This window comes from Taudactylus pleione, unplaced genomic scaffold, assembly GCF_031769625.1.
Source record: "Taudactylus pleione unplaced genomic scaffold, aTauple2 ptg000178l, whole genome shotgun sequence".
In the NCBI taxonomy this organism is placed as follows: domain Eukaryota; kingdom Metazoa; phylum Chordata; class Amphibia; order Anura; family Myobatrachidae; genus Taudactylus; species Taudactylus pleione.
The window spans coordinates 1,125,924-1,151,157 of NW_028284580.1; the positions used below are offsets into that span (position 1 = coordinate 1,125,924).

Consider the following 25,234-nt stretch of genomic DNA (forward strand, 5'->3'; position numbering starts at 1 on the left):
ATTGCTACATTAGACAATATTTCATGTCCATCAGATATCGTAAGGTGTGTATCCACTATACGAGAGTGGAACGACTGCACGATTACAACATTGTAATCGTTCAGCATCCTGTACAGTTGATAATGTGCCCACACTGACCGATATGTTGATCAGTGCAGGCACCCTCCCTCATCCCCGAACATGCACAACCCGACGATCATGTGAGGCTGGCCTGCATGTTCAGGTGATGATAAATGACGACAACAACCAACGGGAGCGCGCATTGCTGGTCGTTGATGGCATATTCACTACACAAATAATGAATGATTGAACGATAACGATGTCGTAATCATTCAATCGCTAATTTTTCTAGTGTAGCTAATTGATAGTTTTCTGTTGTATGTGTTCATCATAAGATAACTAGATTTTGTGTTGGGAGCTAAACACTTCTGAAAATTTGCTATCAACAGATCAAAGTAATTTATATTTCAAAACATAGATTTGATAATACAGTGTAATTGTATTTCTGGAAACGACACTGACAGACTGACTTAACCTTAGGATTTACATAAAAATAGTAAATTTGCTTAAGAGAAAAAGATCCTTCCCGACTGGTGGACTACACTCTGGATTAGAAAATGGTCATGTTATTGACGGGGACCATTCAATTCAGCGTGATGCTGCATAGCCCCGGGAAGGAGTTCCCGCAGCTTTTCAATTCAGCACACTATTAAGCCCGACTACAGGATTTCTGTTAGCACCCTCCTGAGGTGCGGGCAGAAATCAGACTTAAAGTGCCGGCCGCGATGCTGTTTTCTGTCTCACGGCTGGCACCCAGCTTAAGGTGAGGTAGCCGGCATTCTCGGACTTAAGTGGTTGTAGTTGGACTTAGCAGCACACTGAATTGAATAGCTATGGGAACTCCTTCCCCAGCTATGCAGCACTGCGCTGAATTAAATCATAGTTGCCCTTCTCTGCTAGTACCAAAAGGAACCCAGAGTGGTGACCTCATGTCCTTTGAAGAGAACACTGAACAGGTTGAACATATCTTATATATTTATATACTGTAAACACATCCCCCTTAGACATACAGATTATTATCCTCCTTTATTTGTATGGCGCCACAAGTTTTCTGCGCACCTTACAAAGTACATAGGCAAATAAGTGAATAACCAACAAGTGACTTACAGTACACTACAATGCAATGCAGGACAAGGATTATATACATTGCTACATTAGTGATCATAACACTCAAATAAGCAACAGGACGTAAGCATCCAGGTGTTAGGTGCCCAAGTGAGGAGTAAATGACAGTATAAGTAAGGAGAAGCACAAGAGGGTAGAGGGTCCTGCTTGTGAGAGCTTACAGTCTAAAGGGGCGGGGTAGACAAACAGAGTGTGACACAGAGGGGTAGACAGGGAGGAAGGGGCAAGTAGCAGCGGGTTAGGATGAGAGCTGGAAGGCTTTGATGAGAGCTCGTTTGAAGATTTGTAGAGGTGGAGAGTCTGATGGGAAGAGGGAGAGAGTTCCAGAGGTAGAGAGCAGCATGGGCAAAATCTTGGAGGCGGGAGTGGGAAGAAGTAATCAGTTGGTGGGGGAGGAAACGTGCGTTTGTTGAGCGAAGAGGCAGTAGGGAGTGTGAAGGCAGCTGAGGTCAGAGATTTACATGGGCAAGGAATGGGTGAGGGCTTTGTAAGAGTGTAAGAACCTTGAATTGAGTTCTGAAGGGGAAGGGGAGCCAGTGGAGAGCTTGTAGGAGAGGGAAGGCAGATGTAGAACATTTGGAGAGGAAGATGAGCGAGCAGCAGCATTGAGGACAGATTGGAGTGGAGAGAGGTGGGCGTCAGGTAGGAGGAGGTTACAGTAGTTTAATCTGGAGAGGAGCAGTGAGTGGATAAGGGTTTTAGTAGCATCCTGAGTGAGAAAGGGTCTCAGAGGTGCTGAATGTGTGGTTTGAAGACTAGAGAAAAGTCCAGGATAACTCCAAGTCAGAGCACTTTGGGGCTAGAGGAGATAGTTGTGTTGTCAATTGATAATGAAATTGTAGGAGGTTATGCGGGAAGGTGGGAAGTTGATCAGCTTACTCTGTAGACATACAGGGGCAGATGTATGAAGCTCTGGGAAGTGATAAAGTGAAGAGTGATAAACAACCAACCAATCAGCTCCCAACCGTCATTTTTCAAATACAGCCTGTAATATGACAGTTAGAAGCTAAGTGGCTGGTCGCTTATCACTCTGCACTTTATCACTTCCCAGACCTTCATACATCTGCCCCATTAATTTTAAGAAAGCGCTGGGACATCCAGGAAGAGATAGAGACACAGTTGAAGATAAGAGTGAGAAGGGGGAGGTGGGGGAAGCACAGGGGAGGAAATTTAGATCTGAGTATCATCAGCATAGAGAAGATATTGGATGCATATGCGAAACTAGAGATCTGGTAATGGGTGGTCCCAGTTTTAGCCCGTGTCAGATATTGTGTTACTGTTCCTTGTAAAAAAATTTTTTTATCACATACTATGTATGTATGTATATATATATGTATATGTGTATATATATATATATATATATATATATATATATATATTAGAGTTGCAGGGGGCCTGTTGGTGAAAAGGAAACTTTTGCGTGGGTCTCCGGTGTGCGCTCCAAAAAAGGGGGCATGGCCACTCAAACAGGGGGCGTGTGTTTTGAAAAACGCGGCCTGTAGGGTCATTCCATGGTAACTTATGTTGCAAGGTGACATGGTGAGTGTGTGCATGGTTGTCAACAGCAACAGTTTGTGTGAGGTGGTTTTGTTTGCTGAGAAAGTGATGAGACGGGTCATGCTTTGGAAGACTGTATACAGGAGTTCCTGATTGTTTGCTATGTAACTTTGTAACGTGAGTTACCATGGAATGACCCAGTAGTAATAAAGGCTGTGTCACTAGGTACAGAGGCCCTGATTCAGAGCTGGATGCTCTGACAGAGCGCTCGCTCTGACTCAGGGCCGTCCCTCCTACCTTTTGGAGCCTCGCATAGCTGTGGGTGACCACCCACAGCTATAGCTAGCAGCCAAAATGATGGTCAAGACCATCGCGACCATCGGGCTTGCGATGAGACCCTGCGGAAGGGTCTCGCTGCCGCAAGCCCAGGAGTGCTTTTGGCTCTATCAGAGCCAAAAGCACTCCCACTGACATCACTAGTGATGTCAGTGGGGCCGGACCCAGACGGTAGGCCATCGACAGCGCTCGCGAGCGGGTTTGAATCAGGCCCAGAACCTGTAGGCAGTCAAAGATGAAAAATCAGCAAACAGGAGGGAACTCTAATTAGTCCCACAGCAAAGGGTCATAGAGGGGGGCACAGGGTCAGTCAGGGAGTAGGTGCAGGAAATAAACTCAGCTAGCAGCTGGCCAAATGCTGTTAGGGGCAGCAGAGAAATAAGCGTCAGTACCTGAGGCAGCCTAAGGAGGTCAGGCTGAGGAGGTCCGTTTCAGCAGCGATGGTCCCTCAGGGAGGAACAACGCACAGGGAGATCTCGGGATGAGGAAAAGAGAGCCGATCCGTGCCTGCACCGGGGACCAGCAGCTGAGAAAATCCCAACCACACAGCAGCCGCTAATCAGACCAGCAAGCGGCACCAGGCAGCCAGGAGAGCAGCGGAGGATACCTGAGCCGGAGGAGAGGGAGGTCACTAGCAGAGAGGGAGGAAGCGCTGGGGACTCGGGGGGATTGGGAGCAAAAGGGAGGGCTCTTCTCTTCCTGCCGGACAGCATCCCTTCTGTGCTACGGACCGCAGCGGGCCCCTTCATTGCGGCGGGTCCTAGATCAAGTGAAGCTAGGGAAAGAATTTATTTTTGTGCCCCCCACCCACTTCCTGCCCCCATAAACTCAGACACACGCTTCTGCCTTGGCCTCACACACACAATGCCTACCATAGCTTCACACATGCATGCTACCACCATAGCCTCACGCACCCACTGCCCCTCACAGATCACACTGCCCCTTCACACAGTACCCCCTTACAGATCACACTGCCCCCTCATACAGTACCACGTTACAGATCACACTGTCCCCTCATACAGTACCCCCTTACAGGTCACACTGCCCACTCATACAGTACCCCCTTACAGATTACACTGCCCACTCATACAGCATCCCCTTACACATCACACTGCCCCCTCACACAGCACCCCCTCACAGATCACACTGCCCCCTCATGCAGTACCCCCTTACAGATCACACTGCCCCCTCACACAGCAGCCCCTTACAGATCACACTGTCCCCTCACACAGCACCCCCTTACACATCACACTGCCCCCTCATACAGCACCCCCTTACACATCACACTGCCCCCTCATACAGCACCCCCTTACACATCACACTGCCCCCTCATACAGCAGCCCCTTAAGGATCACACTGCCCCCACACAGACCCCCCCCTTCTCCCATATCACACTGCCCCCTCCCCCCTCACAGATTGGACTGCCCATTCACAGAACACACAGTTCCCCCTGACATATCGTAATTACCCCCCTCACGGATTACACTGGCTCCCACATCAGATCGCAGTGCACCCCCCCCCCCCCCAGAGGCTGACGTCTCCTGCCCGCAGTTATCTTCCTCCTTCCCCCTCCTCACAGGCTCTCCGTCTCTCAGGTGCGGCACAGTACAGCCTGCGCGCTGTGCCGCACCCACCCCCGGCTCTCCAGAGTTTAATAAAGAAAAAAAAAAAGTGTCCGAAAAACAGTGTGCCCCGGTGCTGCTGCTGGCTCCCTCGGCAATGCAAACCGACCGTGAGCCAATCACAGCTCACAAAAGCGACAGCCAATCAGGAGCGGCCCCTCCTGATTGGCTGCCTTTCCCTGAGCTGTGATTGGCTCACGGCTGGCACTGTGTCACTAGGATGGTATGCAGGCTGCAGCGCAGCAAACGCCGGCTGCAATGAAATAGTTACCGCTGCGCGGATCTGGCTAATGGGTGGTCCGGCGCACCCCTGGACCACCCCCCAGTTTCGCCTATGATTGGAGGTCAAAGGAGCTGAGGAGTTCACCTAGAGAGGACTTATAGAGGTCCAAGAACAGAACCTTGGGGAACACATACTGTAAGTAGAAGGGGGGGGAGGGGAGAGGAGTCATGGTAGGAGAAAGAAGGAACGATCAGAGGTAGGAGGACAGCCAGGAGAGGGCAGTGTCATGTAGACCAAGGGAGTGAAGGATATGCAGCAGTAGAGGGTGGTCCACAGTGTCAAAAACAGCAGAGAGGTCAAGGAGAATGAGTAGAGAGTAGTGGCCCTTGGATTTGGCATCAAGAAGGTCAATGCTGACATTTTTGTGAGGACAGTTTCAGTGGAGTGGAGAGAATGGAAGCCACCTACTGAAAAGGGTCAAGGAGAGAGTGGGAGGAAAGAAAGGAGGTAAGACGGTTGTAAACAAGGAGTTTGGAGACAAAGAAAAAAAAAAAAAGAGAGATGGGTCGGTAGTGGGAGAGAGTGTTAGGATCAAGGGTAGGTTTTTCTAAGAATGGGGGAGACAAAGGCATGTTTGAATGCAGAAGGGACAGTGCCAGATGAGAGGGAGAGATTGAGGAGATGGGGAAGATGGGAACAGGCAGAGGGAGAACAATTCATATTCATTTAGTCACCCATCTGTATTTTTTTCAAGATCTATAGAACAACTATATTGTTACTTGGTGCCCTATACTGTACTGTATACTGAAGATAATGACTTACATGGGCTTTATAATTATTTTCTCTTGAAAATCCTGATTAATAAACAGAAGATAGATATCGGCTCTAGAATAGACAGATTGCATAGTATTGCCATACTTATTCACAAAGATACCTTTTCTATCATGCACCAAACATGTTCCCTTCTAGCATGTAAAATTTATACATAATTGTACATTCCAAACACATGTCCATATTTATTCACACTAACGTAACCACGATTTCTCCAGTCACCATTTGTGTAGCTCCCATTGCAATGAGAAGACATTTCATACAGACTATTACAATAAGTAACTAGTTCTACTTTTAGGTCTCATTTATAATGATTGTGTTTGTTATACACGTACAATGGGGCAGAGGTGTACACAAATCCGTTTTGCAAACTTGTAATTTCTAGCACTGTGCATGCTCTGCAGCGGTGTACACAACAATGAGGCATTACATGTGATTTAGTCATGCACAACTCCATCGAATTGCCAATTGCAAATGAAGGGGCGCAACGGAGTGGAAATGGGGCAATCACATGAAGGGTAAGTTAAGTGAGGACGAGTCATGGAAATTGCGAGCCTAGTTGTACATGCACAGTGATCCATCTGATGGTTGATAGATCTCTTGCAGCAGATATAGGACTGGTGCAAATATGCGCAGATGATGACGGCTATTTCCACAAGCGGATGGGTAGGGGCGGCTCGGTCACTGTAACTCGGCATGCGGGTGAATAGTAGCAGTAGTTCCACGTACATACTGAGTGCAGTTGCGTTAGCTTTGCGCACAACTCTAAGTTGGCCCAAATGTATGGGCTGTATATTAATAGACTACATGATCTACTGGTAGCCAGTGTCTACATCTCTCATCTCAGGAATATTTGACCTCCTATAAATCCATGTTGGATAGACCAAACATTTTATGCTAATCTATATGTGTGCCAGTGTATATAAAGATCCCCCAATCCCCACCTCAGCTAATACCTTCTTTTCCATCACCTCCGAGAGCAGCTTCCAATCCCAGGCCACTGTATCCAAGGTAGCTGGGTGCAACCTGAAAAGAAAAAAAAAAGTGATCGGCAGCTTCATTAAAAATGACTTAATCCATCTCTCCTGTCACAGTCTGATGGGGCACTAGACTACATTTTAGTTTGGGACCCCCTCAGTTTGGCAAAAGAAATTGGGCCCCACAGTGACCTGGCCCTAGGCAAGTGTCTTGGATGAACAGTCAAAACCACCAACAATGGGGGTGTATATAGTTCCCTTTGAAGAGCATATAAAGCTCACCATGACTATTTAAAAATAAATCAAAATGCTACCTACTAGTTCTAGATTTGTTTTATCCCCCCGTTGGCTCACATTTCCTAGCTGACTATGCATTTAATATAGGTTTTCTGGCATACTACTATGTAGAACCTGTGTATATTATTAAGTAATTTTTGCACTTACAATGGGTATTCCCATTTCTGTTGCTGGCATTAAAATGTACAGAATTTGCCCACTGCATATTCAGAAAAGATAATAAATCAAGTAAACCGCAAAACTATTACAGTTAGATATTTTATACTAGCTGGGATACCCAGTATTGCCCGGATTGAAGATTGGACTCTGAAGTACACTTGCAGCATTGTCCTCACCTATGATCCCATTCCATTGATCCTCAAATGGACTCCACTGTTTGCGAACATGCAAGCAAACAGTGGTGTAACTACTGTGGGTGCAAGGGTTGCGGCTACTGTGCTGTCTGAGCTGCCTCTGTGGCCCGACGCTCCCCCTGCACCCAGTCACACACACACACACACACACAAGGTGGGCCGGTCCAGTCAGGGCCGTCGAGGGGGACCCAGGTGTTGGCAATTTTGAGCCGGCCCACCTGCTGATTACAGCTAGCGCCCTGGCAGGTAGTCATGAAAAGACAGCGCCGCCTGTCGTGAGACAATAAGAGCTCGCAGACCGGCAGCCAATCAGCAGTGGCGGCTCCCGATTGGCTGTTGGTCCGTGAGCTCAGATTGGCTCGTGACCGGCACCAGATTCAAATTGTGCTGGTGCGGACTGTCCATGTCTGCCGATGCACCAGCTGTAATTAGCTGGTGGCCCGGCCCCAAATCCACACCTGCTAATGGCACACAGAGGTTTGGGGGGGGGGGGGGCGGGGAGGAGGGGTGAGAGGCGAGTTGCTGGGGGGTGCATAATGTGTAACGATATCGCTGCTATATCGTTCCATGTGTGGGTATGATATCGGCCAGTGTGTGCTCCCGTGGGATTGTACATCGCTCCTTCAGATCTTTCTGCATGTTCAGTTAATCTGGAGGAGCGATGTACGATTCCATGCAGTGCTATGCAGGTGGGGGGTGCTGGCATGGAATTGGTATGAAATACCGTCGGCCGTATGGCCGGCGGTTTGATTCCCGTCAGCGGCAGCCCGACAGAAGCAAAGTGCGACGCAGCGGAAGCCCGACAGCGCTGGAAATCCCGATCGTGGATAGGTAAGTATCCACTAACCTAACCCCCCTTAGGGGTGCCTAACCCTAACTTCCCCCCCAAGTGCCTAACCCTAACCACCCCCTTCCCCGCTGCCTAAACCTAAGTCCCCCCCGGGGGTGCCTTGCCCTAACCCTCCCGGGGGGGTGCCTAACCCTAAGTCCCCCCCGGGAGCCCTAAACCTAACCCTCCCCCCCCCCGCGGCGCCCGGCATCACTACGATCGTGATGCCGGGCGCCGGTCTCCCGGCGTCGGGGAAATGCGGGCGTCTACATCTAGACGCCCGGCATTTCACCCTTGCCGAGATAAGACAGTCGGGAAGCCGGCTGCCGGTATTTAGGCAATCGGCTTCCAGATTGCCTCCCGCTGGCATATCGGGCGGTTGGCCACCCGATCACTCAGTGTGTGGGGACCTCCTGATATGTCAGCCATCGGATCGGCCGTCGCATCGCAAAGTGCATATATCGCACCATGTATAGGGACCTTAAGAGTCTTCCCTTTTTTAGAGCTTGTATGACAGTGTGTGACCCTGACTAAGTTCAAACCTAGGCAAAAAAACCAATCCTGGTCAAACTACACCACCACGCCAAATTTGGTGGAGCTAGGTCAAAAACTGTGGCTTGTGCATAAAGGACAAATAGACGGACAGACAGACACACTTTCTCGCTTATTATATAGCTAGAATATGGAAAACAAATATTCCTGAATGATGTAATTCTCTACTTGAAAAAGGAGAGCTGTCAAGTGCTTTTGTGTGGCCCCGGGTTTATAACCAGAGGTGTACAGTATACAAAAGTTAATGAAATCTATGAACCAGCAGAGGAGATGTGTATCCAGTGATAACAATAGATTTAGCTGGCAAAAGTTAGACATCAGTAGTTTTTTTTTTTTTTTGGCAAATGGAGGAAGATTTTTTTTTTATTTTAAAAGTAGTATTGCCAACTGTCTTATATAACCAAATGACTTTGATACAAATATTGCAGATAGGAGAAACAGATCATATTTCTATTGAAATGGAGGTTTGCAGATACAGGGGAAATTCAATAATCACATGTGAAAAAGGCCTGATCACGCCTGAGGCTATTCAATTGGTCTCCCTTTTTCACCAGAGCCCCTTTTTAATGTTAAGTGCAGTTGACTCAGAGTACTTGAAAAGTTCATGGACCTATGCCTTAACTGGTGAAAACACTCAGCTAACTGCACACTTAATGGAATTCCACCCACAGTATATTAAGGCCAACACTGAAGCATATTGGAACGGTAACATGTGTATAGAAAAAAAATATATATATCATTAAATTCTGGGGTCCAGAAAATCAGCTAAAACAATGACTAATACAGGTTGAGTCTCCCATATCCAAATATTCCGAAATACGGAATATTTTCAGCATGACTGAGATAATGAAACCTTTGATTTTTGATGGTTTAATGTACATAAACTTTGTCTAAGGCACAAATTATTAAAAAGATTTTATAAAATAACCTTCAGGCTGTGTGCATAAGGTGTATATGAAACATAAATGAATTTCATGTATGTACACAAACTTTTTTTGATGCACAAAATTATAAAAAATATTGTCTAAAATGACCTGCAGGCTGTGTGTATAAGGTGTATATAACACATAAATGCATTCTGTGTGTATATCTGGGTCCCATTTCCAAGACATTTCATTATAATATGCAATTATTCCAAAATACGGAATATTCCGATATCCAAAATACCCCTGGTCCCAAGCATTTTGGATATGGGAGACTCAACCTGTATTGATTTACTAGTTAATCCCTTCAGAACTAAGGTAAACCAGATTCAGAGCCGCATGTGAAGTGCCCGCATGTGCAGCCGCTTTCTGTGCTTGAATTAAGCTATTCTGAGCCAGCTGCGTCAATGTGACCTCCCCGACTGTATACATCCACTTATGAGAGCAGCAGCCATCATTATGAGCACATATTTACACCAGTCCTATCCTAAGTGCAAAAGATCTGTCTGAAAATGTTGGCTCTTTGTGTAAGCTTACCTCTGAATTGGCTGCAATGCCATCCACATGCCAACAACCGATGTAAGCTTAGCGTGAATGCACCATTGCCGTTCAGTTGTATCCATTTAGCCGCAAGTGGAGGTGTGACGGAGCCCTAATAGCCCTACAGACTCAGATGCGCAAGTATGTCCCATGATCATGTGCAGTGCAATTCTACATGCATGTGAATGTAAACTGCAGATGAGGTCACTTTGCGGGTGGCTCTGAATCAGACCCTTTCGGTTCAGGAAAGGTTTTCTGTCTCTGATGCTTGGGTGTCAAATACATTTTACATTAGCGCGGCATTGTCCTTACATGATTCAAGGGTGCACCTTTTTTAAGTCTATTGACTATTTCGTCATAGACAGATCTACAATGAGGAAGGATCCAGAACCATATTAATTTATGTATCTCAGTGCAGGTTTTTCTGTTTTTTTAACTTATGATTCAAGGAATGAATTAAATAAAACTGTAACCAAACAAAGTAACCTGTTTTACCATCCCGCGGCTTCACTTACTTTTGCACTTTCATCAGGATCATGTAAGCCTCATGCTCAATTGCTTGTTCCTCCGCACAAAGTAGAATAGAGTGGATGACGTGACTAACAATATCCTTGGGTGGGTAATAATTTGCAGATACAAACTCATTCAAAAAGTGCAACGTGCCTTGATGGAAGCTTTCGTCCTTTGTGTTGTTCACAATGCTCATACGACTCAAAGGGATCGGCAGTGAAGGCAGGTTCTGTTACATGGAAAATGAAAAAAGGAAAATGCAAACAAAATAAGCTGAAAGACTGCTGTGTGCAATACTATGTACATAATGGTAACAAAGTTACTGTATACCAAATCTAGGAATAGAATGGCAGAACTACAAACATACGTCTTCACATAAATGGTATCAGTCATAAGCAGAAAAGGTTTAGTGATTATTTATCCGAAATACAATACCAAACAAGTGAAGAAGTTCCATCAGGAAATACTGTGTATGCATCACCTATAAAGTTTGTGTGTGGTAACAGGATATATGAGACTAACACCACCAGCATTCTCTCAGTCTGCCAGTTTTATAAGATTTAAAGTGTCATTCTGTTACCTTGTTATGTTTTAATGTATTGAAAAAGAAGTGATTGACTGGAGGTTTCTTGAAGTACCTAAGTTTGTACAGAAGGGCATTGTTGAGATACAGTGCTTGTGCGTCAGTTTCTTCCTTAATGTCCTCTTGTTTAACCACAGTTTGGGCGCATGCGGAACTTGCCACAGGTTGTGACTGTGCATTGTCTGGTAAATACACAGTACAGGTGGCTTCAGGAGGCCAACTTTGTAAGGTAGAACAATTTTTCAAGGGACCTTTCATGTTAGTTTGGGATGCAAGATCCTCATCAATAGTATCCTGAGAGACCTCTTGTTTTATCACAGCATCACTTGCACCATCTGAAATTCCCTGGTCCCTATATGCAGTTCTCCAGCTGCTTACAGCAGACTTGTCTTCGCAATCAGGGATCTCATCATTTAAAAGTCTGAAGTCCCCAGATGACCAAAATGTGTCTTTGCTACTTTCTGAGTCAGACTGGCCACCTATGAGGAGACAACTGCTGTTGCTTTGGGATTCCGATGTTATCGACTGCTCAAACTCGAAACTCATGTCCTCATTGGCAGTCAAATCAATTAAACGGCCATCAAACTTTGTCAAATCAATGAAATCCTGAAAAGCAAGAAAGAAAAATATAAAACAAACAAAAAGAAAAAAAACAGATTGAACAATGTGAATTAATCAATTACATTTTTGGGGGTTATATTTTAAACAATACGATTAAAGTTATTTTTAATTGAAACAAAAAGAGAATTATTAAACAAATTTAAGATTGCTCTGTACATAATCACCACTGCCAGAGTTCTCTATATCCCAGTGATGGCATTACCATGGCTTTCCTAGCAGTGTGAGAGTGCACTTTGTGAAGATTAAATTGGTATTTTTATATTTGTGTTAAATAATTTTTTCTGAATCCATTGGACCATGGGATAGAGGGTCTCATTCAGACCCAGTCGCAAGTGCCGATGCACTTGCAACCGGGTCGATGGTTAGCCCTGCGCACGGGCAGCGGCCGCACTGCGCGTGCGCAACCCCGGAGCGAGAAAGAAACTCTCTCACTCTGGAGCTCTCTACAAAAAGGGGCGGCTGTCGATGTTGATCGACAGCTGGCCCAGTTTTGTAGGCAGGCCGGGGGGGGTGGTTTCAAAAACGGAGGCGTTCCTTAAGGAACGCCTACCGTTTTGTGGGCGGCCGCACTGACATCATCAGTGATGTCAGTGGGGAGCTTCCTGCTCGATCAGAGCAGGAAGCTCCCTGGGGCTTGCGGGTGCCGAGACCCAACCTTAGGGCCCCGATGGTGTTCACCATCGCGCCCATCAACCTGGTCGGTCGCTTTAGCTAGCGACCAGGAGGACGCACTAAAAAAAAAGGAAGCGGCCGCACTCAGAGAGAGCAATCGCTTCTTGCGACCGCCTCTGAATGAGGGCCAGAGTCTCCTTCAGGACTTTTAAATATTAAATATGGTTTGTCCTCATCCCTCTTTCATATTCTCACCCTGCTTGGCACAGTTTCTTTTTTTTTTTTTTTTTTTTAACCAAGCCCCACAGGACACAACTAAAGATAGCTTAAAAAAAAACATGCACAAGCAAAAACACATTTAATTTTGGTAACTTTTATCTAGAGCAACTAGTTACCAATCAGTGTTCAGAAAAAAATAATTTAGTGAAAGTATAAATATACCCCTCATTCATATATTCATCCAATCCTCAGAAGGTCTATTTACTGCCAACATCTTGTGTGTGCTCTTTTAAACTTTTTTTTATAAAGAAACGAAGACAAAAAAAAAAAAAAACTGCGCTGCAATGGTGAGAAAAATATATATTAAAGTGATGGTGCTTGATAGACCAATTAAATACAGGGTTCTTCTGACTATATATAAACATTTATTTCAAAAACACATACAATATAAGATTATTAATATCAGTAGTACATTCCCAATACTGCTGCCAATAATGGATAAGTTAGTAACAAATTCACAAACCTATGTAAATACAATGTATCCTATTAGATGTGTGGCTTATGCACTCAAAGTGAACTTTGGGCCTGATTCAGACCCGGTCGCAAGCGCTGGTGGCCCACAGCGCATGCGCACGACGGAGCCGGCTCCGTCGTGCGCATGAGTGAGAACCCGGGTAGCGACGGGCACTCCGTCGCTCCGGGTCTCGCACCAAAGGGGGAGAGCTGTCGATGTTGAGTGACAGCGCCCCTTTGGTGGGCAGGCCGGGGGGGGTGGCTGCCCAAACGGAGGCGTCCCCATGAGAACGCCTGCCATTTGGGGGCAGCCCCACTGACATCACGAGTGATGTCGGTGGAGAGATTCCGGCTCTGTTAGAGCCGAAATCTCTCTGGGGCTTGCGGCCACGAGACCCTACCAAAAGGGTCTCTATGCAAGCCCGATGGTCGCGATGGTCTTGACCATCGCGACCATCAAATTGGCCGCTCGCTATAGCTGTGGGTGGTCACCCACAGCTATGCGAGCGGCCAGGAGGCCGCACAAAAAAACGCCCTGATTCAGAGAGAGTGCGCTTTCAGAGTGTCCGGCTCTGAATGAGGGCCATTGCTCACCAGAAGGTAATCAGTCAGATCTCCATAGATATTATCCACAGAGCAATGAATATGCTGGATCAGTAGTAATAGGTTGTCACTTGAGTAGTATAAAATCACAGAAATTCCTGATATTAGTTAGTATGATTCTCCACTGGAATATTCCCCAGTGGACAGACTCTGATGCCGGGCTATATTCAATGAAAAGTATAGAACCTTCAATATATATGGAAAAAGCTCGATAGGGGCCTCTCTGTATTACTGCTGCATTAATCTCACTGCTCACCAGCCTTGATCTCCTGTTTGCCCGGCTGCAGGCTTGCCATCATTCTAACTTATGGTGCAAACACACGGTCAGATTTTCTTAAAGATATGAACGATAACGATTGTAAAAATCGTTCATATCATTGAAATGTTTGACATGCATCAACGAACGATGAGCGTGCCCGCATGTCAGATAACGATATCTGAAATCGACTGTTTGCAGTCAGATTTTGACGATTTCATTAATTTAAATACGGTCAGAAATCGTTCATGAAAACGTTAATATCGTTCATCTAGCAAATCTGACCGTGTGTATGCACCATTACAGTGGACTGGCTGCTCCTCTCTCCCTGTGGACAAGCATCAGTGAAGGGTGTGGCTGTTAGCCGAGGTCCTTGCCACACACAGGACGTACAAGCAGGCTTGCCATTCATACCAGCTGATATCTGCCATCCACGGCTGCTCCGCCACTCCTGCGGCTGAAGCGCTGCAAGATCGGGCACAGTGAGACCCGGCCCGGGACAATCAGTGCTGCACACTATTTACTCATTACAAGTGTTATATGAGCAGCCGTATATGCAGGTACTATACTTTTAATTGAATATAGCCCGGCATCAGAGTCTGTCCACTAGGGAATATTCCAGTGGAGAATCATACTAACTAATATCAGGAATTGCTGTGATTTTATACTACTCAAGTGACAGCCTATTACTACTGATCCAGCATATTCAATGCTCTGTGGAGAATATGGAGATCTAACTGATTATCTTCTGGTGAGCAATGTTCACTATGAGTGCATAAGCCATACACCTAATAGGATACATTGTATTTACATAGGTTTGTGAATTTGTTACTAACTTATTATGCATTATTGGCAGCAGTATCGTGAATGTACTACTGATATTAATAATCTTATATTGCATGTGTTTTTGAAATAAGTGTTTTATATATAGTCAGAAGAAGCCTGTATTTAATTGGTCTATCAAGCACCATCACTTAATATATATTTTTCTCACCATTGCAGCGCAGTTTTTTTTCTTCCTTTCTTTATAGTAATTACCAGTGGCGGCTCCAGGGGTGAGGCTGCAGCGCAGTCCAAAATTCATATAGGGGAGCCACACCAACTGCCAGTGAGTCCCAGCCATCTATGGTTGGCAGCATTTAAAATGGCACTTAGTTCAAATTTGGACTGCGCTGCAGCCCGGAATCAGTATTATTAATCCTGACAGCGGAATCCCGCCACGGGTGAAGATCCCGAAGCTAGAAAAGTAAGTATAAACTAACCTATTTTTACTGCATAACCCTCCTTGAGGGGTGTCTAATCCTAACGTCCCCCCAAGTGCCTAACCCTAACTTCCCTCTAAGTGCCTAAACCTAACTCCGCCTTCCCCACAGTCTAACCCCAAGTCTCCCATGGGGGTGCGGTGCCTAACCCTGACCCCACCTTCCCCTAGCCTAACCCTAACCTCCCGGAGGGGTGTCTAGCCCTAAGTCCCCTCCGGGAGCCCCTAACCTAACCCTCCCACCCCTGCAGCTGTCCGCGCCCGTCTTACCTTCGATCGGTAAGCCGGGTGTCGGGCTACCAGCATAGGTCTAATGACAGGCGTCAGGATTTCGACACCTGTCATTTGTACCTTGCCGGGATTAGATAGTTGGGAAGCCGGTGGTTGGGATTTCATCCATCGGCTTCTCGACTGCTTCCTCTGCAGCCCCACCTGCTTCCTCTGCAGCCCCACCTGCTTCCTCTGCAGCCCCATCTCTGGAGCAGCCACTGGTAATTACTATGTACTGCCAAGGTGGCTACTGGCATTAAAATTAGCAGCAGCACATGGTGATGTTTACATAATCTACTGACTTGGGGACCCCCTCGTGATTCAATTTCGCTAGTTTAAAACTTTGTTCCAATATTTTTTTTTCCCCCCCAAAATTAAAGTACATTTTTTGTGGTGTCCAGAGGATTTTTTTAAATTTGTTTTGACACAGATTACTTTTAGGGGACATTAAAAAGGCTGCAGGTTATTTTATTTTAATGTACACCCCTAAACCCCAATTCTGCACTTTTTTTCACAATGTATTATATGGTGAAAAGTTATCCCTGTTTTTTTTTTACAAAGACTTTTCCCACCTGCGAAAAGTCTTTGAAATTGATTACGGGGATAATTGAAACAGGCGAAAATGACATCATGGCTTTTCGCAGCCTAATTGAATACCCCCCTAAATATAAGTATATAGCCAGTGGTTGTCTAACGCCAGGTTTTAGCAGCTTAGGTGTTACCGACAGCCGTTATCCATTTTCCTTTGTGTTATCTTTTAAACTTTTTTGTACTGAAACACTGCAGCAAGGGAAAACTGATAAACCAGATGAAAATCCTATGTGATCATAACATAACTTGTGGATATTATTTCCTGCAGTGGAATTGCTCCACCTTGTGGTTTAACAGCGATGCCGTAATGTTGCTTTCCCATAAACTCTACCTCTCCACAATCTGCAGAAAACCTTCTGGTTTGAGAGGCCACTCTCCCAGATGCATAATGTGTCTGCAGAGGAATGGAAGCGAGCAAAGTTAACCGCCTCAAAGGGGGCCATCATTTTCACCAACAATTGCAGACACAACAGGAACACCACAAAACGTCTCTGCAAGAGAGACCTTACCAAAGACTGAAAAGCCACAATCTTGGCTTCAGGAAAAAAAATACACTACGACAAGCTGTAGAGATCCAGCAATATCAATCTCTGGGCAAGAACAAAGTTGGACTTTGGAAAATTGGTGATCACGCCGTTGTTCTCCAAGATCGCCATCACAACCAACAGCTAGTGACTGAGAATGAGAAGCTGCCTTGACCAGTAAATCATCCAGATAAGGGGATGACTGTGCAGTGTTCTCCCCATGCTATAAATCTTGGTCAGTCTGTCCGGCTAAACTCCCCTGCCACTGTGATGCAGCCAAAAAGTCATACTGAACTGACATTTCATATAGAAACATCAGCGCAGCGCGACTTATTGGCTGCATCACAGCGCCAGGCAGTGTAAAATTGGGTACACACTGGGCAAGGTGTACCTGGACAATATGTTGGCCCGATGGGCCAACATATTGTACTGCGGGTACACATTAAGCGATGTAATATATGGAATGATCCCTCTTTCCATCCTTCACCACCTGCAATAGTGCCACATACAATATCATCCAGTTGGCCTTGCAGCACGGCTGCCGGACAATACAGCATGCGACTGCGGGATCACGCAGACAGTCCGTACACACTATGCGATCCGCACGATCTGTTACGGATCAGCGTCGGAATGATAGCTCGTTCAATGGATTGCATAGTGTGTACCCAGCTTAAGAGCTGATCCCTACCCCAGTATAAAAGGAAAGGCGCAATTGCTTGCATTGAAACTTTCTCCAGGAAAGAAACTTGCAGTGTTCACAGGAGGCTGGGTCTGTTGAGTATAGTAGGGGTGGGCAATAAGCAGCCCCCAGATGTTGTAGAACTACACATCCCAGCATGCCCTGCCACAGTTTTGCCATGCTAAAACGGTTGCAAGGTATGCTGGAATTTGTAAATACCAAGATAGTGGCTAATGGCGCTAAAAAGGAAACCTTTAGTTTGACTGATCACCTCACGCAGCTGTTTATATGGTGGCAAACCAAAAATAGAAAGAACAAATATTTGAAAAACAGCGATGTGAAATGAGAAATTGCACAATGTACCCACAGTTTAATAAACCAAATATATTAATAAAACACATAACAATGCTCTAATGATCAATGTTAAAACTAAAAGAAAGGGAATCACAATAAATAAAAAACATAAATACAAGTAAATAGAAATAAATTGTTATGTTAAAACTGTACCAACAGTAGCAATATGTAACCAAATCCCCACAGCTCTATTATGATTCCCTGACACAGGTATGAATTATGGCCCTCATTCAGAGCCGTACGCTCTGAATGAGGGCCGCCCTCCATAATTATGGAGCGTCCTCCTGGACGCTCGTATAGCTGTGGGTCACCACCCACAGCCTATACGAGCGTGCAGTTTGATGACCGCGATGGTCTTGACCATTTGCGACCATCGCCACTGCGAGCCGGAGCCTGCGGTTGAGGTTTTCAACCGCAAGGCCCGGAGTGATTTTGGCTCTATCAGAGCCAAAATCACTCCCACTGACATCACTAGTGATGTCAGTGGGCCGGCTTCTGACGGTAGGCGTTCCCTTGGGAACGCCCCCGTCAGGGAGGCACGCCCCCGGCACGCCCACCAAAGGGGGCGTGCTGTCAATCAACATCGACAGCACACCCCCTTTGATCAGACACAACGAGCGAAGGAAAGTCCTTCGCTCGTCGCGTCTGGCGCATGCGCAGGACGGAGCTCCCTCCGTCGTGCGCATGCTCAGTGCAGACCATCGACCCACTTGCGAGCGGACAGCCGCTCGCGAGTGGGTCTGAATCAGGCCCAATATCCTCACAGCTGCGTCCAGCTGAGGAGTGGCTCTGTATGAGAATGGTTGCTGGATCCACACACAGGCTGTATATAATAAAAAAAATAAAAAATATAGAAGATGATATTCGTCACAAATCTTCACTGTGAGAGTGTTTGTTGTATTTACTATTAGACCCTCTATCAGCAGAAGTAAATATTTAAGGTGCATACACACACAACGATTTTTTGTACAATTATCGTTAAACAATATAGTTTAAAAAAATCGTTCACTTTCTGAGTCAAACGATGAACGATTATTGTTCATGCGCGTTCACGTTTTTAGTTTAGTCAGACTTGTCAACTCAACGATTTTCATTAAGTTAATATGCAAAAATCGTTTGTAGTTCATAAAAATCGTTCATTACATTTAAATGAACATAGTAAATGAACAACTTTAGTAAACGATTTTAGTTCATTTTTTAGCTGCATACACACACAACGATTTAGTTAATGAACGATTTTAGTAAACGATTTTTTCCCTTGAAAAAATTAACTAAAATCGTTTACTAAAGTTGTTCATGTACTAAATGTAATGAACGATTTTTTAGAACTACAAACGATTTTTGCATATTAACTTACTGAAAATCGTTCAGTTGACAAGTCTGACTGAACTACAAACGTGAATGCGCATGAACGATAAAACGTTCATCGTTTGACACAGAAAGTGAACGATTTTTACAAACGATTATCGTTAAACAATATCGTTTAACGATAATCAATCAAAAGATCGTTGTGTGCGTATGCACCTTTTCAAGGTAGAAAATCGTTTACTAAAATCGTTCATTAACTCAATCGTTGTGTGTGTATGCAGCTTAAGTCATTTGTTGATATTGAGTCAATGAATAATTTTCTTAATGCGTCTACAGACGCTATGTGTGGTTTTACCTTTTTAACCCTCACAATGGGGAACAGCCTGTGAATGGTGAATAAGGTAAAACCACAGAGAAGGGTATTCAATATGAAATACAGGTTGAGTCTCCCATATCCAAATATTCCGAAATACGGAATATTTTTGGCATGACTGAGATAGTGAAAACTTTGATTTTTGATGGTTTAATGTACACAAACTTTGTTTAAGGCAGAAAATTATTAAAAATAAAGTATATAATGACCTATAGGCTGTGTGTATAAGGTGTATATGACACATACATGAATTTCATATATGTACACAAACTTTGTTTGAGCCACCAAATTATTGAAAATATTGTATAAAATTACCTGCAGGCTGTGTGTATAAGGTGTATATAAATCATAAATGTATTCTGTGTTTAGATTTGGGCCCTATTACTAAGACATTTCAATATGGTATGCAATTATTCCAAAATATGGAATATTCCGATATCCAAAATACCCCTGGTCCCAAGCATTTTGGATATGGGAGACTCAACCTGTAGTCGAAAACGGGACCCGGCGATACTTGGATCGGCGAAAACAAATGGGAATTTTTTGGAAATAATTGTAGGACATCCCTAAAGATGTCCAGACCTCGGGGATCACTATGGGTACCCCCGTTTTTGCCTGCAGAAGAAAGTCGGGGTTTTTAAATAGCCGCGGCAGGTGTTTTTTTCCCGACTTTGAAGAAGTGATGCAGAAGAGCATTTAGCTTTTTTTTTTCATTATTAAAAGTGGTCCCATCAAATTTGGGGTACATGAAAATGGGTACTAGCATATTTTTAAGTCCCTAAAGTTATGTTTTAAAAATTCTGCAAAAATGCACCTGCCGCTACTTTGCGCAATGAAAAAAAAACACCTGCCACATACTTGGGGACCCCACCTGAATTAATTTCGTTAGTTTGGCATTTTTTTTCCCTTTTTTTATATTTTCACAACAATTTTTTTTTTTTTAGGGTGTCCCGATTTTTTTTCTTTAAAACAATTTTTTTTGTACATTTCCTTTTAAGAGGACATTCCCAAAAGTACAGGCTATTTTTTTAGAAGCCTGCACCCCCAAACCCCAATTCTGCACTTTTTTTCACTTGCTGTAGTGAATTGAAAAATGATCCCTGTTTTTTTTTAAATGACCCTTGACCCCATTAACAAATAAAAACGTGATGCCTGGGACTCTCCTAAAGATGTCCAGACATGGGGGATCACTATGGGTACCCGTATTTTTTCCTGCAAAAGAAAGTCTGGTTTTTACATAGCTTTGGCAGGTGTTTTTTCCTGCCGCAGCTATTAAAAACCCTGAGTTACTTCAGTAGTTAAAAATGGGAGTACCCATAGTGATCCCCCATGTCTACACATCTTTAGGGGGGTCCCTAGAATATTTCCCGAAAATTCCTGTTTTTGTTGAACCTGTTAAAAAAAGTTGAAAAAAAATTAACAAAATAAAATGACATAAGGTCCCCCCCCAAAAGCCAAACCAGCCCCAGGCTTGCCAGCCAGTGGTGGTTTCTAAAAATACGGGGAACAAAATGTGTAGGGTTCCACCGTATTTTAGAAACCAACACCAGGCTGCAGGGATTAGTGCTGGTTTTAAATATAGGGGGGCAAAAAAGAAGACGTGGGGTACCCCCTATATTTAAGACCAGCACCAGACCCAACCGACCAGGGTGTAATGCCACAGCCCGGAGACCCAATCACCGGGGCTCCAGGTCCAAAGCATTACACCCCAAGTCGGTCAGCGCAAGCCGGTGATCTCGGGGGAGTCGGGGACCCCCCAAAAAAGGGTCCCCCCTCTCCCGAGCACCACAGGCTTACGCTGAAGCCTGGGGCTCTTCCCCATACCCCTTGCTTGGTGAGTATGGGGGTAATAGGGGGGCCAAATAATGTAACACTATTATACTTTACAGTGGAACTACAAGTGCCAGCATGCCTGCCATTTTGCACTTGTGGAACTACAAGTGCCAGCAGACATGCGGCACCTGTAATTTCACTGTAAAATAAATAGTTAAAAAAAGACAAAAACACACACCATGTGCAGTATAAGTTTATTACACACACCTACCCATTCACACATACTTACCCATACCAGATGTTCGGTCCCCTTGTCCAAGTAGAATATCCAAAAAACATGGCCCTGCAAAGAAAAAAATCATACTCACCTCTATCCTGGCGCTGGTCTCCGCAGTAATCCATGTACTTGGCAAAAAAAAAAAACCCGAATACACGACCAACGAACGAGCTATGAATATGTGTGTTCCCACGCATACTCATAGCTCCCAAATGCCAGCTGACGGCACATATTGCTACTGTTGGTACAGTTTTAACATAACAAATTATTTCTATTTACTTGTATTGTTTTTATGTTTTTTATTTATTTATTGTGATGCTTTTTTTTAGTTTTAACATTGATCATTAGAGCATTGTTATGTTTTATTAATAAATTTGGTTTATTAAACTGTGGGTACATTGTGCAATTTCTCATTTCACATCACTGTTTTTCAAATATTTGTTCATGCTGGGATTTGTAGTTCAACAGCTGGAGGGACGCTTATTGCCCACCCCTGGAGTATAGCATTTCCCGTCCCTCACTTACACCACCCCCTCTGTCTCATGGTGTCATCCGGCTTTTGTGGAATTTCTTGGGAGAAGTGCTGTGATACCTTTGGTCCGCAGCAATCTTAGGAGCCTTTACCTTGGTCAACACTCTCGGAGCAGTGAAGAGACTGAACGGAAGAGGTCAAAAACTATTTAGTGCCTTACTTCTGAGCCTCCCCTCTAACCTCAGAGTTGCAGTGTCTCTAGATATGGATGAAAGAAGAATCTCTTGAGCTCTTTTAGCCTCCAATATCGTCTATAAGCTGATGACACTTAAATCTACTGCCCCAGACATCAACAGCTAGGACTCTGAAACCTGCGGGAGGCTGTTACCAGACGAAAAAAAGTTTGCAAAATACACGGATCCTAAAAACTGGCAAAAGTAGGTTTACAAATACCTGCACTTTGGAGGCTTCGTTTGTCGCTGTATGAACTGGGACATAAATACGTGGCTATGGTATAATGTGAAAGAATGCTATGGCTAATTAGCCTTTTGTGTGTTTTCCCTGTATTATATTGTTATATTTAATATTTTGTGTCTTGATTATGAGGTACTTTTATAGTATTATTAGAATATTATATTTTCAAGTTGACAGCGCAGGTTGTTACTTCTTTTCGGTTTAGATCTGTAGTGCTGCCAAGTGCAACTCAGAATAGTTCACTTGAAACATAATGTAGATTTCATTGTACACATACAACTAAAGACATTCCAAATATGTTACATTCCAATGACTAGTGCCACCCCAAAAAAATGAGCACAAACACCAAACAAATTTAAGATAGTTTGCATAAGAGACATCAGAGCCGTAACTAGACTTTTTGGTGCCCTGTGCCAGTACGAGCATTGCAGCCCCCCTCCACTATTTTTTAAATAGGGACATAAGACGTGCATCCAAAAAAGGGCCATGGCCTCATGGGGAAGGGCCAGGGAAGAGATAGGGGAGGGCAGGAGATGCTGGGGATAAAAGAAGAGGAAGCTACAAGTGATAATGATAATAAAAAGAAAATTGACAGGCCCTGCCCTGCGAAGCCCTGTGCCATGGCACTGGTCGCACTACCCTAGTTACGGCCCTGAGAGACACACTAATGTTAAATAAAAGTATCAGAGATACTAAGCTCAAGAAAAATATATATAATTTTTTAATTTTGTTGAACAATTCCTTTGGGGGGTGTGCCTGCCATGTCTAGATTACTTCAATTAATATATGTCATATCTTGATTCTGTCCTGCGAATGAAACAGCTATGTAGCTATAATATTTTTATATATATATATATATATATATATATATACATACATATACATATATACACATACATACATACATACACACAAATACACGTTCACAGGACTTTGCAATGGAGTATCTGCATGTAGTAAAATCCACAATGTTTGTAGCTTATAGTATGTCAGAGTTTCTGGTCAAAATGTGTAGGCGTCTGCTACAATGAACATGTCACGTCTACTGATTTTGTTACTTATAGATAGTCTGCAGTCATAAATTAATGTGGGAGGGGCTGTAGATTGTACACCCTAAGCACAATGTGAGGTGCTACCTTCTGAGACTTATAGTGCTGCCAGCATAAAGAGACAAATGCAAGTGCACACTCTAACCATGCTGAACCTAATAATAATACTGCTAAATGGCATCAAAGAGGTTCTTTGCATAATAATGACCATAATTATGGGCCTGCCCACCACGTCCAGGTGACCTCTTACCAGGCAGGTCCCTAACACTCCCATTGAACAAATATAGGGCACGGGACCCCACCGGCCAACCCAGCAGAACCACCCCATAGCATCGTGTGATGCCATGGGGCGGTTCTGCTGGTTTGGCCTAAGGATGACAGGTAAGCACAGTTTACTTCACTACATTTTTTTTCTGAATTTCTCAACAACAAACCAGGCTCGCTGTTCACATTCAACAACTCAAATGTGCATGTGCGACTCATAATGAGCAAATCTGTAGTGCCTACAGTCAAGCGGCCATTCACATGTGAGCGTGCAGGGATGACGCACGCCAGTTTAGGCACATCCCTTTTCACTTTGTCCAAATCTAAACAGTAAACATTTCTTCTAATGACGTTTGGTCAAGGGACTTGCAAAGATGGATTTTACATCTAGTAGTGGCAAGACCAGTGTACAAGGTCAAACATTGTTCATTTCTTGCTCCACACGCACATGAGAAGATACACCACAAACTAAATAGTCAAGATTTAAACCCACAAAGCAGCCCACAAGATCTATGAGCTCAATCAAGATCAATAAGAGGGCATGCCACTAGAGATGAATCTAGGTCTTTTTTTTAGCCCCCAAGAGCCTAGAGATTGTTTTCCTCTCAAATCCCTTAGGCCAAAAGAAATGGAAAATAAAAGAAATCAAGGGGTAAAAAAATCTCAAAAGCAAAGAACCATCAAATTAAAATTCTTAATTAATGTTGCACCATCTACTGTAGCCAACATCTCTGACTTATTTATTGAATTAAATCACTTTACACATTCTTTATGCATCCTCTATAGGAGGATGATCAAGGAGCATTAGATGCTTTGGCGAAGCTGTTAGAAGAGGGTAGAATTGTAGCCACTAGCGATATCCATATTCCTCTTTTTCATGTGAAAGAGACATAATCAGCCATTAATTTAAATTAAATTTGGATTTTCTTCTAAATTGAATCACAACCACATCTTACCCTATCAGCAAGCACTGGAGGCAACTTTGGATGAAGAACTCAACGATGGTCTGATTTCCAGGGTGGAATGGAGATTTCTTTGGGTCACATTCCGCATCACACCCATTTATTACTACTTATCCAAAATCCACAAGTTAGTTACTTTGTGCACCTCTTGGGATCCCTCACCACTAACTTTTTACATTACATTAATTCATTTTTACAACCCTTTATTGGCTCTCTGAGGTCCAATATTTGAGATATTTTTACATCCCACACTCCACAGGCTTGGAAACTATATCCAGAGCATTAGAGAAAAGATGGTGGGGCTTCAGAGAGATGAAGATTTTAATTAGATGCAATTTTTTTTTTCTTACATTCACTTTCTTTGATGGCGTGTGTGTGTGTATATATATATGGATTTGTCTTATTTTTTGGCAAGGGAGTAAATAACTTGTACAGTATTTCCCACCTCAATGATATTTATACATTTTAAAAAATGTAACCACCAATATCACAAAACCTTCGTTTTCTTCCTGTATTTCAGC

At 44.1% G+C, this 25,234-nt stretch overlaps 1 protein-coding gene across 5 annotated transcripts in view; it reads right to left on the bottom strand.

Annotated features, from left to right (window-relative positions):
- Positions 1–25,234, bottom strand: part of SIMC1 (SUMO interacting motifs containing 1) — a 54,935-nt gene that overhangs the window by 20,156 nt on the left and 9,545 nt on the right. For 4 of the 5 annotated variants that reach the window (XM_088475764.1, XM_088475762.1, XM_088475765.1 and 1 more), the window contains exons 2-4: positions 11,256–11,864; positions 10,681–10,904; positions 6,639–6,720 (exon numbers count right to left, since the gene is read on the bottom strand). In XM_088475764.1, the coding sequence (XP_088331890.1) occupies positions 6,639–6,720; positions 10,681–10,904; positions 11,256–11,864 (915 nt within the window). The remainder of the gene's footprint in view (positions 1–6,638; positions 6,721–10,680; positions 10,905–11,255; positions 11,865–25,234) is intronic. The other variant, XM_088475763.1, reaches the window with a different exon arrangement.